Consider the following 18778-nt stretch of genomic DNA (forward strand, 5'->3'; position numbering starts at 1 on the left):
ATACATCCCTACACGGCGACAAACGCAAGTAAAGAAAGTTTGGTCCATTTGTGCTCCCGTAGAAGCTTCATCCCAGCTCCGGCTGCTTAGTGGATTGTGAGCTTCATCCTGGCTGCCACATAGACAGGGAGGGATTGCTGCGGGAGAAGCGGGGAGGTGACCAGGGCTGCCATTTACTGTATCATAGCAACAAAGGATTTTCTTTTTTAAAAAAAACTGCAGTCATTTTGAAAACTTTACAAAATTTTTAAAAACTTTTTGGGACTTGGTATGCACCTCTATAATGTGTCTATAGTGTTGTAGGCCTGCTTGTGATGTTGGTGTAATTTACAGATACAGAGACTTTCTAGAGAAACGTTCATCATGTCCGGTGAAGCAAAGCAAAGGAAGAAAGGAGCGTCTCCATCTACCAAGGAGTCGAAGGACGGGCCGAAGAATGGTGCTGGATCTGGACAGCGGCCTCAGGATGAGAAACTCAAGAAGTTCACGGATCACTCTACTGCTCCTCCTGGCAGCGGCTCATCATTCCTTGATTTCCGGACGGTGCTGTGTTCCTTGTGCCTGGCAGTGTGTGTGACTTTAACATGGTAAGTGTGACGTATTCCATTTTGGTCCATTATATAGCGTTTTATTTCTTTTGCTTACCTATATACTGCTATCATATTCTGCAGCGCTTTACAGATATTGCCAACACTGTCCCATATAGGGCTCACAATCTAAATTCCCTATTAGTATGTCTTTGGAGTGTGGGAGGAAACTCGTGCAAACATGGAGAGAACATACAGACTCCTTGTTCTTGTCTCGATTCAAGCGGTGCTAACCACTGAGCCACTGTGCTGCAGTGCCCATTCCCATCTGTGCCAGTGTAGGTAGGCTTCATGCACTAAGGCCAGGGGTCAGCAAGCTGTTGTGAAACTACAACTCCCAGTGTGTATACTCGCACTGCCGTACTTGGAACTCCCATAGACGTGAATGAAGTATGCTGGGAGATGTAGTTTCACAACAGCTGGAGGTCTGAAGGTTGCTGACCCCCGCACTGGCCATTGCCAGTGCATGACGCCACGCAGGTCTGCATTAGTGAGCCATAGCCACAACATGAGGATATGTATGCTTCATTACAAGTATAGCATCTAAGGCAGAATACTGTTAGACCCTGTTCACATCATCTTTACAGTGTCTGTAAAAATGGTGGATAAAATATCACAGCATGCTGCACTGTTTTGTCTGGTAAAAAGTCAAGCTCCATGACACAAACCCCAGTGGACCGTGTCAATGTCAATGAAGTCTGTCAGACACTGCTTCCATTATATCAGATATCCGGCACTTTTTATCAGAGATGTGAACAGAGCATAATATCGAATATGCCGTAGCATTTCTTATGTAGCCATGAACAAGTCCATAGCCCACATTTACTAAAACCGTTCTTGCGAGAAAGTAGCCAAATATAAACCTCAGCTTTCCGCCAAGGATCTCTGACTTTATAACTGGGATCAAGTGAACTAAGATGTCGGAGTGATTCTAGCTTGTCTTTTGCCTATTGGGGAATGAATTAAAGGAATTGTCCAGTTTCTAGTATTGATGGTCTCTCCTTAGGATAGGCCATCAATATTAGATCTGCAGGGGTCCATCACCTGCACCCCAGCAGATCACCTAAAATGAGACAGTGCGGTTCTCAGTAATGTTTACATACTGTTAGCCGTCTGCTCACTCGCCTTACAAATTGTAGCGGTCAACGTAAGAATTGCGGTGGTGTCAAATTGACTTTGATATAAATATACATGTTTATATCTTTGAGGTGCTCACCATTGTTCACTATTAGTATTTCTGTCCACTTTTCAGGATTGTGTTTCAGCAGTCGCAGAATTTCACCATCCTGGAGCAGCAGTATAAGTCTCTGCAGTCTCGCTCATCAGGGCTACAAGAGCTAGAAGAAAAAGTCAGCCAAATATTTGGAAAGGTAAAGTCATGATTTGTTCTAGTCCTCATGTCTTCTGGATTAATGTATGGCTTTGGGGGCCCGACCACTGGATACTGCAGCAATCTCTAAAACGTGGCTCTGGCCACCCCCATTCATTCTGCCCATATGCCTACTCATTGACCAAAAAATAACACACCTAGATACAATAGTAATGTCATATTGCTGTAAAACTCAGCATGTCTCAGGCACATATCTAAATGATTACTGCTGTGGTCTGGTCAGATACTCTGTCTTACCACAAGAGGGCGTAAAAGTGCTTCCCTATAAAAAGGCTCTCGGAGGCTACTTTTGAGTAATGTACATCTAAGTGAGAGATCGATGACTGTCAGACGCTCAGAGGCATTTTAGCAAATTTACAGACTTTAAGAGGGGGCACATCATTGAACTGAGAAAAGCAGGATAGACTCTTTGATAAACTGACTGTCATCTTGACCATTCTGTCCTAGCTGTTACGTGAGGGCATGCATGCAGGGTGGACAGGTTCTGGACATACTAGACAGACAACCTGTAGAAAGGATTGTTTGATCCCCAACAAGCATGACCAGTTACCACAGTTTTTTTGCCCAGGCCATTTCCAGGAGCTTAACAAAAGTGATGTCATGAATGAGAAACCTGGACTACTACATACTGGAACTGTATTGTCTTTTTCCTGCAAACACAGGTTCTGTTTAGAATCTGACAACAGTTGGGTCTGAGTATGGAGACTTCATGGTGAACTCTTCAATCCTCACAGTGCCCCAACTGCTGGTGTGATGATCTGAGGAGCCATCACATATGACACTCGGTCACCCCTAGTAGTGAGTACAAGGCACACTAAAGGCTCATTGATGTGTGCAGGAAAAATTGCGCCCACATGGGTTGTCTCTCATGGCCGGCTGGGCAACTGGCATTTTTCTGTAGAATCACCCACACACAACAAGGATTTTCCAGGAATGTCTCCTTCAGATTAGAGCACTTCATTGGCTTGCCAAGTCAGCAGATTTATTGCCAGATGAACATTTATGGACCAGCTGGGATGCCAACCTATGAGTGTGCACGGTCTACAGGTCCAGCTATGGGCAAATCTGCCACAGGATTCCATCCAGAACCTGTATACCTCCATGCCCAACTGTATCTCATCTTATATCCTTGTTAGAGACACTCAACAGGGTTCTAGATCATCCGCCCAATTGTACAGTTATCACAATAAACGTCTCCTTTGGCAGTAATATTGAAGCCACTAACATAAATCATCATTAGTCACACTGAGAAAGCTTCACCAGGACAACAACTCCATCTTGGTGCAGGATTTTTTCTTTGTCAATGAGTGTAAAATGGCTGCTCCTGTCTGATGTTGGATGTCCGGCTACATCTTTAAGATAGATACTTAGACAGATAGGTGAGATATATAGAATTACCTTGTATATAATTATCTTCTATCTATGTCTGCATCTAATTGTCTCTATATCTGTCTACCATCAATCTCTGACGGGAGTTTCACATCTGTGCTGGGCTCTCCGTTGTTCAAGTCAAATGGAGACTTCTATACAGATATGAACTTAGGTCCTTCCTTCTGTTTCCTCAAAACTTACATATTGACGATGTATCCTTAGTGTGTGATTGTTGGGGGCCCAACCCAAGTGTTGTAGCCTTTTTCATGTGCTAATGACATCACATGGTACAGCAGCAGCTCAGTCCCATTCAAGTAAATAGGGCTGAGCTGCAATAACAAGCAGTGCCTGCACTGTGCTTGGTATACAGTGAAGATGCTGCAGTGCTCACCAAACTGCTGCAGCCTCTTCAAACAGCTGATCAGAGCGGGTCTTTAGTGTCAGACCCTTATCCATCACATATTGACCTAAATGTTCGTCTTCTCCTTCAGTTTCTTTAATAATGTCACATTTTTTTGTTTTTTTTATGCATTGTTGTATGTTTTGGCTATTGTCTATGTGTGCTGTAAAGTATTTTCTATCCCTTCTGGCCTCACTAGCAGCCAGTCAGATATAGGGAGTAATACAGAGGTCAGTGTATATAAGGAGCTTACCTGGATCATCCTTTTTTTCCCTCCTTACTCTTTTTAGATAATCTTGTGGTAATACTGAAACCATCTGCCCGAGTAAATTCTTTTCTTTCGCCGTCATTCAGAATGATGAATCTTTAATTTCTTTTTCCCACCTTACTACTGCTGCAGTATTATACACCGCACTCGCTGCATATGAGCTGCTTGTTCACTTGTGTAAATTGGGGGGGGGAGGAATTTTACCAAACCTGTCAAATGAATTATAAGTGGTACATCTAGGGTTAATTCACATGCAGCAGAATTTTTTCAGAAGTTTTTTCAACTGTCCCATTCATTTGAATGGTTCTTGTAGAAATCTATGTACTTGCCACCATTCATGTGAGTGGAGCAGATTCTTACTTGCACAAAATTCTGGCGTATGTGAATATATTATATTATATTATATTATATTATATTATATTATATTATATGAAAACAGAATCCGTGACACAAACATAACCTAATGCTAAATATTTGTGGTGAGCTATAATGTAATATCTAGATATTTTTAGCAGCTTAGGCTCTTTTTTTGGCAATGCAGGACTCCAAAAGATTGTAATCTTGATGTATGTTTAGAATAGGCCATCGATATCAGATTGGTGGGAGTCCAACACCTGAGACCCACACAGATCAGCTGTTTGAAGAGAACACAGCGGGTGAGTGTTACATCCTCTTCATTGAAGCACAGTGCCATACGTTATGTAGTGGCTGTAATTGGTATTGCAGAACAGCCCCTTTCACTTAAACAGGCTACGTGACACTAATGAAGGTGATGTCACTGACCTGTGAAGCTCCTGATCTGTGGGGGTTCCCAGGTAACAGACCGCTACTAAATTTTATGATCCAACTTGTTCAGGGAGATTCATTGAAATGTTCATGTGTTATGAATAGATGTATATTTACACCAAAATTTGTGCCGCCTCCTGATGCTAGGGATAGTAACTAAGAAATACGCTGACCACACTTCCTTCCGACTTACTTGTTAGCCAATTTCAAAACTAGCGTGTGTCGATGAAGATTGCAAATTTTGGTACCAGTACGGCGTGCACCACCATTTGCAACTGTTCTTTGGCAAACTACTAGTGCAGGGGACATGTTTAACAGTTTCAATGAAGCACATTCCTACCAACATCGACTTTGCCTACAATTGCTCATAAAATAGGGCTACTTTTTAGCAGGGCACGTAAAAGGGTTTTCTGAGACTAAAATGTTTATGGCCTGACCTTTGGATAAGACGTTAATGCTGTATTGTGGTGGCCTGGCACCCAGTACCCCCTGCTGATCAGCTATTTGAAGAGACTACTGTGTTCAGAAGAGTGCCGCGGCCTCTTCACTGAATATACTGAAGCACAGCGCTGTCTGTACATTGCAAACAAACCATGTGACCAATAGACATGATGTCACGTGATCTATAAAATGGAAGTGGCACTCACCATAGCATTGCTGACTCTTCAGACAGTTGATCTGTGTGGATCCTGGGCGTCAGGCACCCACATGTGTGATATTGATGATCTATCTTAAAGGATAGATTAATATTTCAACAATAAGCCCCCCATGCGCATATTATACTTTATGTGTGTATATATATATATATATATATATATATATATATATATATATATATGTGTGTGTGCATAATAAATAAATATACATATATATATATATATATATATATATATATATATTAGTAAAAGTAGTAGCTAGTAAAAGTAGCCATATACTTAAAACCATATAGTTTCTACTATTGATGACCTATCCTTGGGATAAGCCATCAATATCAGATCTGTGGGGGTCTGACAGCCAGGACCCCTGCAGATCAGCTGTTTTGGTTTAAAGCAAGTCTGGGTAATTTAAGTCCCGTTAAAACCTGGTTTGATTGACATTTATCTGATGTAGGTATGACCATCTAGAGGTGCGTATGTCGCAATAAAACTTCTGGTGTCAGTGTTGCAGGACAGCACCCCCATGCCGGCCAAAGTAATGTTACCAATCTTGTCCATCATGATCTTCTTGGCATCACATAGTCGTGTTGTATGTCTGTGTAATGACAAAGAATAATGATTCATTAATTTTAATTGCAGTAAATCAGTGCTGGCGCCTTCCAGGGCATTTTCTGTGTCCTATTTCCTCACCCTGAGACACAATTACAGGATCCCATCCTCCATGAATCTTACATGAGGCCTTTATTAGGTTTCAGGACTTGACATCTTGTAGAAGAAGAAGGCTTCTATATCTCCTGAAATATGTAGAATGAAGTCTTTCTCCATGAGAACAATGCTTTTTTTAACAGTGTGGTCACAATATACATAAATGATATTTTTTTTGGCGCAACATGCAAATAATTTACTAACTAATATAATAATATTAACTAGAAAGAAGATGTTTAAAGGGATTTTGTTACAGAAGCTAGCATATCAACCCAGCCCTGCATATAGATAGGCTAGGGTCACCTGAATCAAATATTGTTTTCCCCTTGTAAAGTGCTGCCTCCTTTACTTTGATATCACTGTATTTGTCAGTAGGCAAATGGACTCTTTGGAGCAATGAGGGAATCAACATTGCTCCGAAGAAGAAGGTGGTAACTCCCTCATTGCCTCTTGGCATTGGAGGCACTGATTCACAAGGGGGAAAACACTTTGACTTAGGTGATACCAACCAATCTATCTGCTGGACAGACTGGATTCCATGCAGTGATAAACATTTTAGAAATGCAATATATGTCAAAAACTTCAGTAGAGTTTTCAGGGCCAAAGTAACTTAACAGGGTTGCCTCACCTCAAAAACCCCCTTTCAAAAAGAAGATGGTCCACTGATCAATTGATCGCCATGACTCCAGCTTTGGATGCTCCCGCCACATATTCTCCTTTCAGTGGCCTCTACAGGAGGATTGTAGTATTACAACTCACCTATTCAAATGTATGTGCAACTGTGTGTTACTTGAGAGAATCGTGTCTACTGAAGACTTCTCTTTATTAGCAGCTCTAGGATGGGCTTCCTGGTCGTGGAATACCCCCCCACACACACACCCCACACACACACCCCACACACACACACACACACACACACACACACACACACACTCCCCTCTTCTATCACAGACACCACTATGCCATCATAGGTCATATAGACAGAGGATGCATCAGGAGTAATCCCTTTTAAAGATATTGACTTGGAATTGGTAATTTTTAGAGTTCTAAGCGTTGGGTAAGAGTAAGGAATCACCAGGCCAAAAACCTTTTCCCTTGGATGATGACTGCAAGTTGTAATCATTGGTATGGTCTTCTACTCTGCCGTCTACTGCATGTGACCACACTTTGCCTGCAGCGCTGCAAAGAATCTATGGTTGCACGACACTAATAATTGTGGACCTTCTTCGTTTAATGCCTCTGTCAAGTGTGTTACGTCTTCATGTTTTTATGTCTATTCATCTTGAAGGTCTATTAGTTTGAAAGGCTAGACTATTAAAATGGGGCTTCCGACGGGTGCAAGCGACCCTGCAGTTTTGACAATGAAGGAAATATCATCTAATCTTATGACCACATTGTGTTTGTGAACTTTTTCATACAGTACATGGTGTTACACTAAGCACATGGACCTTTTCTTGCAGCTCGTGTCTACTGATGAGGTCCTAGCAGAAGCAACATCATCATCTTCTCTAGTGAGCACTCTACAGCAAGAGTTGACTAACCTCTATAATGACATTGATGTCACCAAAGTCCATGAGCAGTCACTCTCTGAAAAGATGCAGAATATCAACCTGAGGTTTCAGAATGTCACAGATTCATGGAAGAAGAGCCTTGACGAAATGAACTCTGAAACGGACTCTATCAAGTCCGAAGCCAAGACGTTCCATAACCAGATGACCTCGAAGATCAACTCGGCTGACCAAACACTCAAGCAGCTCTCCGAAAAACTTATAGAGTTTGAATCGGGGACACTCCGAAATTTTAGAACGATGAAAACGCAGGAAGATGATGACCTTCAACGCTTATCTGAGGTCCTCGATTGGGATGACAATGCTGTCAAGGATCTGGAAAAGGAGCAGAACGAGTTGGCCAATATGAATGAAGAGGTACAAAAGAACATGGCAGAATTTGAGCCCAAACTGGGGGAATGCATCAAGAATTTGCCAACGATTGACACCGCCGTACGTAGTCTTCTGAAGGTGTCTAATGAGATGCAGGAACTGGATAAAAAGATGAACACGTTGACTGAGCAGGTGTTTAATACCGAGGACAACCTGCTGAAAATAATCACCGAGACTTTGGAGATCCAGCATGCATTGGAAAGGATGCAGTACGATAATAGTATCCTAAAACTGCAAAACGACGTGTCCGTTCTGAAGGAGAAAGCAAATACTTTGTCAAGAGTTGAGAACAAATCTCCTCCAGAAGTAAAAGAAACAGAAGAGAGTGAAAATTCAACTTAAGGGCCAATAAAAGTTGATATTTTTTTCTTTTTCCTTTTTTTTTTTTTTTTTTTTTTTAGGGAGGGGGGTGGAGGGGATTTGCTGGTTTCATAAATGTTTTGGGCAGGGGCCACACGGTGGCTCAGTGGTTAGCACTGCAGCCTTGCAGCGCTGGAGTCCTGGTGTTCAAATCCCGCCAAGGGCAAAAAACCACCTGCAAGGAGTTTGTATGTTCTCCCCATGTTTGCATGGATTTCCATCCCATATTCCAAAAAAGACATACTGATAGGGAAAAATGTACATTGTGAGCTCTATGTAGGGCTCACAATCTACATTAAAAAAAAAAAAAAAAGAAAAAAAGAAATGTTTTAGGCACCATTGACGTACCCTAAGAAAAGAGACATCTCCCCATCCTTGATGGACACAAATGTCCACCTTTTTATGAAATGGGAATATAATCATGTTCACCACATCAGTATTCTCTCCCATTTCATTCCTATTTGCTTTGGTATAGACGTCACAAATTGTTCTGCCCTATAATTTCCTGCTGACAGGTCTCTATTTTGGATCTAACTCGTCTATAGCACTATGACGTGTGACTACAAGACGTTCTACAATTGGGATTATGCAGACAGTCTAATGATCAGTGTTATATGAATATTGCTCGGCGAACAATATCGCCATGACAGTAAATATAAAGGGTATGTCAATGTTTTAATACCAGATCCAACCTAATGTGCAGATTAGTTTAACCTGGTTTGTTGGGTAGTTAAATTTACCCTCCTACGTCTGTCAGTAACTTCCTGCTGGACCCCCTGGGGTTGCAGGCTGGATTGGGCCCTGAGTGATATGATCAGAAGCAGCCCTTGTCTCCTGGGTCACTCTGCCTCCTCCATCGCCTCCTGTTTTCACCACTATATACCTGTGTTATGGGGCCTGGCTTTACTATAGGCTCTGTCAAATTAGGAGGGGAGGGAGGAGGTGAAGCAACCCGTGGGACTGGTTCTGATCGCATCACCTGGGGTCGAAATCCCTGACTCAAGGGTGAAGACAATGCTGGAGGAAGAAGGGTAAATTAGGGGGAAGATACAAAATACTGTTTTGGTTTTTTTTAATATAAGTACAGCATCACCCTAAGGTCTGGTTCACATCTACGTTCAGTATTCCATTCGAGGAGTCCGCATGGGTACCACTCCCCTGAACAGAATACCGAACACATTGACAAGCGACTATAGACTCATAGACTATAATGGGGTCCGTGTGTCTTCTGCGCGGCCTCCGCACGAGTCAGGCAGAGAGGAAAGTAGTTCATGAAGTAGTTTCTCGCGGACACCGCGTGGAAAACACAGAGACCCCATTATAGTCTATGGGGTCCGTGTGCTTTCATAAGGTCATTGCTTGCCAATGCATTCCGTATTCCGTTTTGGGAGGCCCCATGCGGACTCCCCAAACAGAATACCGAACGCAAATGTGAACCAGGCCCAAAGTATATACAAAAGTCTGTCCAATGGCGTGTCCTCTTTTGCAATTTTAATTATTTTAATGTACCTAAATTGAAAACTGAAGCAACTTTGCAAATAGTTTTAATGAAATGTCTTCTGTGTACATAGCTATAATGCAAACCTAAGTCTCCATATTAACAGACTGCAAACAAACCCTGTACAGTCATACTATTTCCATCAGGAGCAGGATGCCACGACAATGCCAGTGCACTGTGTCAGAATCCCATCGCAGTTAGGCCACGGTGAAAATAAAGGGGAATGCATCTTCATTTTCCACCGTGTGAACATGCCCAATGAGGACACACAGGTTCAGTGTGTAGTCTGTAACCTTGGAGACACAAAGGTCTGCATAGAAGCTGTATACACAAAACGTTAGACTGTTTCCACAATTGGTGTAATAAAAGGATAGGTAGCAAATACTTGCATCCTGTTAAAGAAGACTTTCATGTCCTTTAAGATATGACATGTTATATTCCAGAACTGTAGCCTTGCAGCACTGTAGTAATGGGTTCAAATCCTGCCAAGGACATCTGTAAGGAGTTTGTATGTTCTTCCCAGGTTTCTCTGGGTTTCCTCCGGTTGCTCTAGTTTCCTGCCACACTCCAAAAACATACTGATGTGGCATATTATTGATTGTGAGCCCTATATGGGACAGTGACTGATAATGTCTGTAAAGTGCTGTGGAATATTATGGCGCTATACAAATAAGCTAAATGAATAAATAATACCAATTTTGCAGGTTTCTGCCCCAGTTCCAGAGGTATTGCTGCTATTAACTTCAGCTACCAATATCACTGCAGTGTCAGAGAGGCTGTCCTTACAACTCGCTGGGCAATGAAAAACACCCCCGTACCCGATGGTACTCCTCTTTTGTCTTGTACTGTGATGGGGGCACTGCCAGCTTTGCAAAGGCATATAACATGCCCTATCTTACAAAACATAAAAGGGCTTCTTTAAGGGAGCTTTCCAGGAGTTATATATTGATGACCTGTCCTCAGGATAAGGGCATCAATACCAGATAGGTAAGGGATTGACTCCTGGTACCCTCACTGATCAGCTGGCCAGAGAGGTCTCAGCATTCGGGTGACCATTGCAGTCTCTTCACTGAATACCAAACACGGCATGTTGTAGGGACTGTGCTTGGTAAAGCAGAACTTGAATGGGACTGAGCTTCTGCTGCACCATGTGACCAATGAACATGATGTCATCGGCACAGGGAATAGGCCACAGCACTCATGAGCACCACGGCCTCCTCAAACAGCCGATTGGTGGAGTTCCTGGGTGTTGGATCCCATTGATCAGATATTGGTGACCTGATCTAAGGATAGGTCATCAATATATGTCCCAGAAAACCCCTTTAGTTTTTTTTTTTACATTGCATATAGTTATATATTTACTTGTACACCATGTATTTTCATGCAATAAAATAAGAAATAAACCTGAATTGAGTGTTTATTGTATTTGTATGAAGATATATGCACATACAGATGCAGCAGAGTTAACCCGTACTGCAATTGGTTTAACTGCTGCAGTATGATATTTTATCACAGTTGTCTACTCTGCAGCAGTCTAAGCAATTGCAGAAGTTTGGTTTAACTCTGCTGCATCTGTATGAGCATATAAATATATACACACAACCATGAGACCATTAACATGACTCATAAGTCACTAACAACGCGATGGCACAAAGTGTTAACTCGACCCTTTCATCGGGTTTAAATGACTTTGTGTGTTTCTGGGAAGACACGGAAAGTGTCACACTGCAGGAAGTCAAGTTAAATAGTGCTACATCTGTGTACGTTTGAGTGTGTGTGCATATAGAGATATATATATATATGTCTTTCTCTTTGTTAAGTTGTACGCACTAGACGGCAGGTGCAACATCACTGACTCCCTGAGTTTATCGACATTTCCACTAATAGACCTATTATTTAGAAGGGGGGGAGTTAATCCCGATTTTTCGGGCCACAGTCCAAGTTCTCAAAAACTAGTTCATAAAAATAGCTGAAGGGCACAGTGACAGACAAGATGAATTACTAATGAAAACATCCCATTCTTCTGTAAGGAAAACAGCCAGGAATGGGGCCGTGAACACTGAGTAGATTGTCCCTGGGAGCCGCGTCAGCTCCACAACAACCTGTCACTGTCTGTGGAGTTTTACGCCTTGCCGAAGCAAAAACTTGGCTTCAGATGTTACATTTTTGGATTGATCGATGCTTCCCATGGTTCTCATTTTTAGGGCAAGGCTCCAAAGAGTCTTAATGGGCATGATAATCCTTCCAATGTGGTCACGTTAGATCACAGAGTAATCGTGGCTATTGTATCCCTATGGAGTTACATGACATTGTATAGGCACATACAAATTCATGTAGGCAAAAATTCATGTAGGCAAAAATTTAGAAACTTTTTCCAATTTGGCAAATGATATGCAATTTTTTTTTCTTTTAGAGTTCTGGTGAAATCTTGTGCATTTATAATTTTCCATATTACAACGTAATTTTTATCAGAAAGGAAACTGCGTACTAAATCACAAAAAATTGCATGTAATAACGTGCGATTTTGTGCAAAGAAATTGGTATCTACGTATGGCATGGTGTTATGTATGAGATGATAATGCCGTGTGTGATATAAGTCCATTACTAACAAACTGTTCAGGCTGATTCGGTGATTCCTGATATTCTGTTTCTGTATGACTATATATGTGGCTAATCTGTATACAGCTCTAGTATTGCAAATTAAATCTCCACTAATGTATTGTCTCATGAAGATAGCCACCCCGCTGCAGATTCGGATTCTGGAACCCCTGACATTGAGCTGTTACCTCTGTTATTTGCCAGATTTTCCTACAGTCCTTTAAAATAGCCAATTGTCACCCCTTTTACAGTGAATGACATTTTCAGCCACTGACTGCATCTCATCTTGCCAATTGGCCCCGCCTACAGTGCACTTACAGGGTAATTTGCATATCCATAAAAAGATGGTTATCTCTGCATTGCTTTATCAGTCTGTGGCTATAATGGTATGTTCCTACTCCGTTACACTGCACTGGTATTGGTTTGGGAGGCATTGTGCACCTGACAGTAACCCTTTAAAGTGGTATCCACATTTATAATCCATCCACTAGATTTTTAAACCCCTATCTTCTGGATGTTTGATACATCTTAGATTGGTAGGGGTCCAATACACTGCTCAGCTATTTAGGCCACTGCTGTTGACTTCACCACCACTGTGTTGGAAATCCTCCTTACTGTAATGGTTACTGGTGGTCCCCGCACTTTCTAAGGGGTTGTCTGCTTTGGACAGTCTCTGCTTTTTAGGAAAGGGTTCCTTGATATAAATAAATTGTCCTACTGTTGAAACCTCCAGTGATCAGTGAAACCCCTTACAATAAGTGTTCCATTTCCCTACAGCACCCCCACAGGAGAAGCAAAGCATTACGCAGTGCCCATTCCAATCAATAGGTTGGCTGCCTTAGGGTCAGTACATACGGAGTTTTTTAGCGCTGAATCCGCCTCAAAATCAGCCTCCAAAAAAAAGTCTCCCAATAGAACTCTGTGCACTGACACCAAGGTAGGGCAGGACCAATCCTCCAGAGAGATCCCGGAAAGAAGGGTGACGTTATCTCTAGTGGCTGTGAGAATTTCTGCTTTATGTGAAGTTCTAGTTCAGTATCTGTATAAACGTATGGATAATTTGTTCTCTTCATGTGTTGTTGCTGTGGAAACTGAAATAATGTTCTCCTTATCCTGCTCACCGTGTAATGTATATATTGGTCATCTGTTATATAACCCTTTTCTATAACCCCAGGCAAAAAAAAGTGGGGGGGAGGGGAGTTGTGTCCGCAGAAGGCTCTCACCTCTTCTTTCAGTTTCGTAGAGTAGTGGGCATCCATTGATTTACCCTGCAGGATTCTCAGTGATAACAGCTCATCCTATGGGACTGTCTACTCCGGAACCAGCTAGGTATTCTGTTAAACTAGGCAGCGGCACTCAATGTCAATCAGCAGCTACTAAAGCATATAATATTAGGGTTTCTAAAAAGAGCTAAAAACCTGTAATCCCAAGCAATAGAATAATATTAGTTACCCTCTATCAATCCCTAGTAATCCCATTTCTTGAATATGGGATTCCAATTTCAGCTCCAATTGTTAAAAGGATAAAAAGAGCTATAAATGGTACATAGGCAGGCGACTAGATTATTAATGGCATTGTCCAGCCACAGCAAGTTACCCTCTATCCCCACAATTTGGGGTAAATTGCTATGTGGTGGGTGCTCTGCTGCTAGAGCTCCCACAGATCTCAAGAACTGTGTGTTGCCTGCTCTGTCTGGCAAGCCACTCCATTCATTTGCATGGTGACCGCTGGAGATAGTCAAATGTGCTGCTCTCTGTACAATCAGCTGCTCCATTCAGAAGTGGGGTGCACAACACCCCAGTTTTCAAGATCAATAGGCGTCCCAGCAGTGTGGACCATGTGCCAAAGATTTGCCACTTCTACATCAGTTTGGTGGCGTGAACCTGTTGCTAAATTCCCCTAGTGTGAGAATTTTAGATCAGGTTATTATGTTGCATGTTAAAAGGGTTAACTATGACTACAGAATCGATGACCATCAATGTCAGATTGGTGGGGGTCTGACATCTTGTACCTGCAGATCAGCAGTGAAGCCCCAGATCCATAATGGGGCATCTACCTACCATGTGTCATTTAAGATAGGGGTATGTTTTAGGTGGTAAAAGTATTTTTGGGGCCCCCACAGGGTTCAGGGCTTAGTAGCGACCACTACCACTGCACCCACTATAGCTACGTCCCTGGGGTGGAGCCTCCTTAGGCTAAGTTCACACGGGGGGGCGGTATAGGGGGTTTTGGCACCAAGAGTGATGCGGGGAGCCACGTCACTCTCTAGTCAAAAAACAGCCTGCCACGACTGTCGCAGTCGCGGCTCGCGCCCCCCCCCCCCCCCCCCCCCCACCTCCCGCAGTCAGCTGAAATGAATGGACCGACTGTAGAGGTTGCTGCCGCCAGTCGGATGCCGCAGCTCGCCGAGCTCTGGAATCTGCCTGAAGAAAGAGCAGATCGCTTCTTATTTCCGTGAGTAGCAGCCTAGCGGTCTACCATTGTGAGGGGGTGGATTATGACGTGGATGGGCCCTTACTGTTTACCAGGAGCAGTGCCCTACTTTTTGTAGTGGCTATGTATAGTATTGCAGCTCACTGTGTCTCAGTTTCTTTCAATTGAATGTAATTGAATTGCTATATCAGACACAGCCATCATTGAAGTGATATGTGCTCGCTAGATCGCCCCAATCACTTCATTCAACTGATCAACAAAGGTCAGGCCCCAACCAAAACAAAACAGTGATGGCCTACCCTAAGGGTTGGTTCACACTAGCGCTTGCATTCAGTCCGGAAGGAGTCTGCATGGACACCCCCGGACGGAATACAATCGCATTTGGACCCCATAGACTATAATGGGCTCCGTGTGCTTGCTGCGCACTGCCCGCACAAATCATTCATGCGGGCAGTGCGCAGGCACACTATAGTCTATGGGGTCCGTGTTCTTTGACAGCACATCGCTTGCAATTGCGATTGTATTCCGTCCGGGGATGTCCATGCAGACTCCTTCTGGACGGAATACAAGCGGTAGTGTGAACCAAACCTAAGGTTACTTCTTAATATTACAGTACTAAATTATTCTGTTTTTCTAACATTTTTATTATTTTAATTCCTGTTTTTCAGATGGAAGAAACCACACAGACCATGACAAAGCTAAAGGAACTTCGAGTGACCCAAAGTATAGAACAGCTACAAAAAGACATTGCCAATATTGAGCAATGGACAAGCGTTGTTTCAACAAAACGGGAACAGCTGGAGGTCAACCTTACTGCCCTTGAACAGGCTGTTTCCCAAGTTGAACAGACCACCACAGGTATCTCTAAAGAGGTTTTTGCTAAGATCGCCACTGTGAAGACCGATGTGAGAAGGATATCAGGAATGGAGACTGACATTACCTCCCTGACAGACTCTGTCGATGAGTTGGAGAAAAAATTAGAAAAGGTTGAGAAGGACACGGCCCAAAGAATTGGAGACTCTTTGGCCAGTAGTATTGACCGCATCACCTCATTGAAGAGTTCAGTGTCTAGAAATTCGGACAGGATAGATCTCCTAAAGCTAAGGCTGACGGAGCTCAGGGGCAATTTCACTGGCAATTCTGATAAACTATCCGGCCTAGAGAGCGACAGACTGAAGGTCTTACAGGCCGTAAATTTTGCCAACGAACTGAAGCCTAAAGTCTTTATGATCCAGCAGGACTTTGCCCGGTTAGAAGCCATGATTGATGAGCTGTCTCTAAGGATTGGCCACCTGGCATCCGATCTACTGAACCGAGAAAAAGATATTAACCTGCTGAGCGATAAAATGTACAACTTAACCGTGATGAAATCCGAAGTCCTGGATCTAAGTAGTAAAATTAGCAATGTGTAGGAGGTTAAACAAGCTCTTGGAGAGGGGGGGCATGTATGGGGATGGTGTGCACAACACATTCCAATTAAAGTGATTTTATTTTTCTTTTATACTTGATAATTTTATCGATTTGTATGAATTTCTTTTTGGTAACAGTCGTGTATTCACCTCCCACTCAGTAACACACGGCTTCAGCCTGGCAATATCCGATGATCATTTCTCAGTGGCTTTTACAAATTTATTCATGGGTTATTTGGTAAGCTACTGTATTGGGCACCATACACATGGGCAGCATGTTCACCTCTTAGCCAGTCTGTATTCATCAGTGCTCCATAGAGGTAAGCAGCAACACCCTATCGCTCCATAAAGGTCATTTGCATGTTCACAAAAATAGCAATATATCAGCAACGGAGATGCCAATTGACAAGGGTAAATATTGTTTGATTCAGGTGACGCTAGGTTCACACCTAGGTCTGCTTGGGGACCCCCAGAATGGAAATCTAATTCACGTAAAACAAAGCGGGTACCCTCGGAACTCCATAAGGGACGGAAAGATGCAGGGAGAAAAGGACTACTTACAGGACTTGGGCTTGGGCAGGAGTGAACCTAGCCTTACCCTAATGGCTCGTTCACATGGCGTTTCGTGTATACACATTCTGTCGCGGTTGCCACGACGGGATGCCGGTGCAGTGCACTGGCATCCCATTGCAACATTCAGTGATGGATTAGGACCAAATGAATTGGCCGGAGCCTCAGCTGCGGAAACTGCAGCAAGATAGGGCAGCTCGCATCTTTTTTCCGGTACTCGCTAGTGGAAAAAAGAAGCGAGCCGCTCCCATTGAAGTCAATGGGAGCTGTGGATTCCACGTTAAAATCCGCTGCCAACTTTCCCCGTGTGAACTAGCCCTATCCTTTCTATCTGCGGACTGGGTTGGAATGCTGCCATCACACAGCGAAACATAAATTCAGTTCTGCTACATCTTTACTGTATGTGATACACATTGGAGTCTTCTTACGGTATGTCATACCTTGTTATGTAACATTCTCATTAATTTTAACAAGATCATGAGGAGCGTCAGAAACCAATATGTGACTCATGAAGACGAGCCAGGAATGGCCTGGTGTCTGCAGGCCCTATCACATGGCTTCTAATATCAATGGCTTTGTAAAAACTGAGTGAACTCTCCTATTCTCCACCTGGAGGCTGGTTTATGGCAATGTTATAATTGCAATACGCTGCTACAATTGGCATACCAACCATGATCGCACAATAGATCACTTGTCTCGCACTCTGCTCGCTTTGTTTGTGCTAAAGATGTAGCTAGTCAAACTTCACCTAGTACAACAGAGCTGAGTGTCTGACAAAGTTTCCAACTTCTGGCTCTCCAGATGTTGGTAAACTACAATTCCCAGCATGTGCCCATAGCCTGTGACATGGTAATTGGTAGCGTTATCTCCTTCCTGTGACAAAGTAATCTCTGGGTTGGCAAGTATGGAGCACTGCTATAGATAAGCTGTGTCTAGTATTGAATGAAACTGAGCTGCACTACCAGACACAACCCATAAACAAGGGTGGCACTGTTTCAAAAAACTCTGAATAAAAACAGACCCACTTTTCCAGTCTTGGGCTACAGAGTTACAGAGTCTACCAAAAATTGGTGGAGAAAAAAATCCTGCACAAAGGACTTTTTTCTCTTCCGCTTTCAGTTTCAAAATGACAGAAGGGGTCCGCCAGGCTCCATGAGTAACCACTATTGGATCTCCCACTGGACCTGAATGATGGAGAGCAATTGCTAGTGTGAACCTTGTGTTAGACTAGACCAGGGGCAGGGAACGTACGGCTCTCCAGCTGTTGCAAAACTACAACTCCCAGCATGCATACTGGCTCTGCTGTTCTGGGAACTCCCATGGAAGTGAATGGAGCATGCTGGGAGTTGTAGTTTCACAGCAGCTGGAGAGCCAAAGGTTCCCTACCCCTGGACTAGACTTTTAAGGCTGAGGCCCACGTTGCGGAAACAAATATTTTTGTTGCAGATTTTGCTTCGGTTTTTTGAGCCAAAGACAAGAATGGCTACAAAGGAATGGGAAATATAGTATATAGGAAGCTCTTATACTTCTCCCTTCTGCTCAATCTACTCCTGGCTTTGCCTCAAAAACCACAACAAAATCTGCAACAAAAAAAGCAGTGTTTCCGCAATGTGGGGCTTCAGCCTAAAGGTGTTTTCTGGGACTAAAATATTGATATATCTAATTAGTGGGATCTGAAAACCTAGGACCCCCACTGATCAGCTGCTTGAAGAGGCTGTGGTGCTTACAAGAGCTGTGGCCCCTTCCCTTTGCCGATAACAGATCGTCGGTTACATTTAAAGGAATTGTCTAGGTTATGGAGCAACCT

At 43.1% G+C, this 18778-nt stretch overlaps 1 protein-coding gene across 2 annotated transcripts; it reads left to right on the forward strand.

The window, feature by feature from the left end:
- Nucleotides 1–124: 124 nt before the first annotated feature.
- On the forward strand, nucleotides 125–16645 carry IKBIP (IKBKB interacting protein). 2 transcript variants are annotated; one of them, XM_075274903.1, is made up of 3 exons: nucleotides 125–587; nucleotides 1840–1957; nucleotides 15661–16645. In XM_075274903.1, the coding sequence occupies exons 1-3, from the start codon at nucleotides 364–366 to the stop codon at nucleotides 16402–16404; spliced, it is 1086 nt and encodes a 361-aa protein (XP_075131004.1). In that variant the 5' UTR covers nucleotides 125–363; the 3' UTR covers nucleotides 16405–16645. The 2 variants fall into 2 exon arrangements, with proteins under 2 accessions (XP_075131004.1, XP_075131003.1); XM_075274902.1 differs by lacking the exon at nucleotides 15661–16645 and adding an exon at nucleotides 7624–8445.
- Nucleotides 16646–18778: the final 2133 nt, after the last annotated feature.

The sequence above is a fragment of the Leptodactylus fuscus genome, chromosome 5 (genome assembly GCF_031893055.1).
Source record: "Leptodactylus fuscus isolate aLepFus1 chromosome 5, aLepFus1.hap2, whole genome shotgun sequence".
Taxonomy (NCBI): domain Eukaryota; kingdom Metazoa; phylum Chordata; class Amphibia; order Anura; family Leptodactylidae; genus Leptodactylus; species Leptodactylus fuscus.

Excerpts from the sequence above, each read along its gene's own strand:
- IKBIP (XM_075274902.1), top strand. The coding sequence starts at position 364 with ATGTCCGGTGAAGCAAAGCAAAGGAAGAAAGGAGCGTCTCCATCTACC. Across the intron at positions 588-1,839 it reads GTGTGTGTGACTTTAACATG|GATTGTGTTTCAGCAGTCGC; the intron begins GTAAGTGTGACG and ends TCCACTTTTCAG. Across the intron at positions 1,958-7,623 it reads TCAGCCAAATATTTGGAAAG|CTCGTGTCTACTGATGAGGT; the intron begins GTAAAGTCATGA and ends CTTTTCTTGCAG.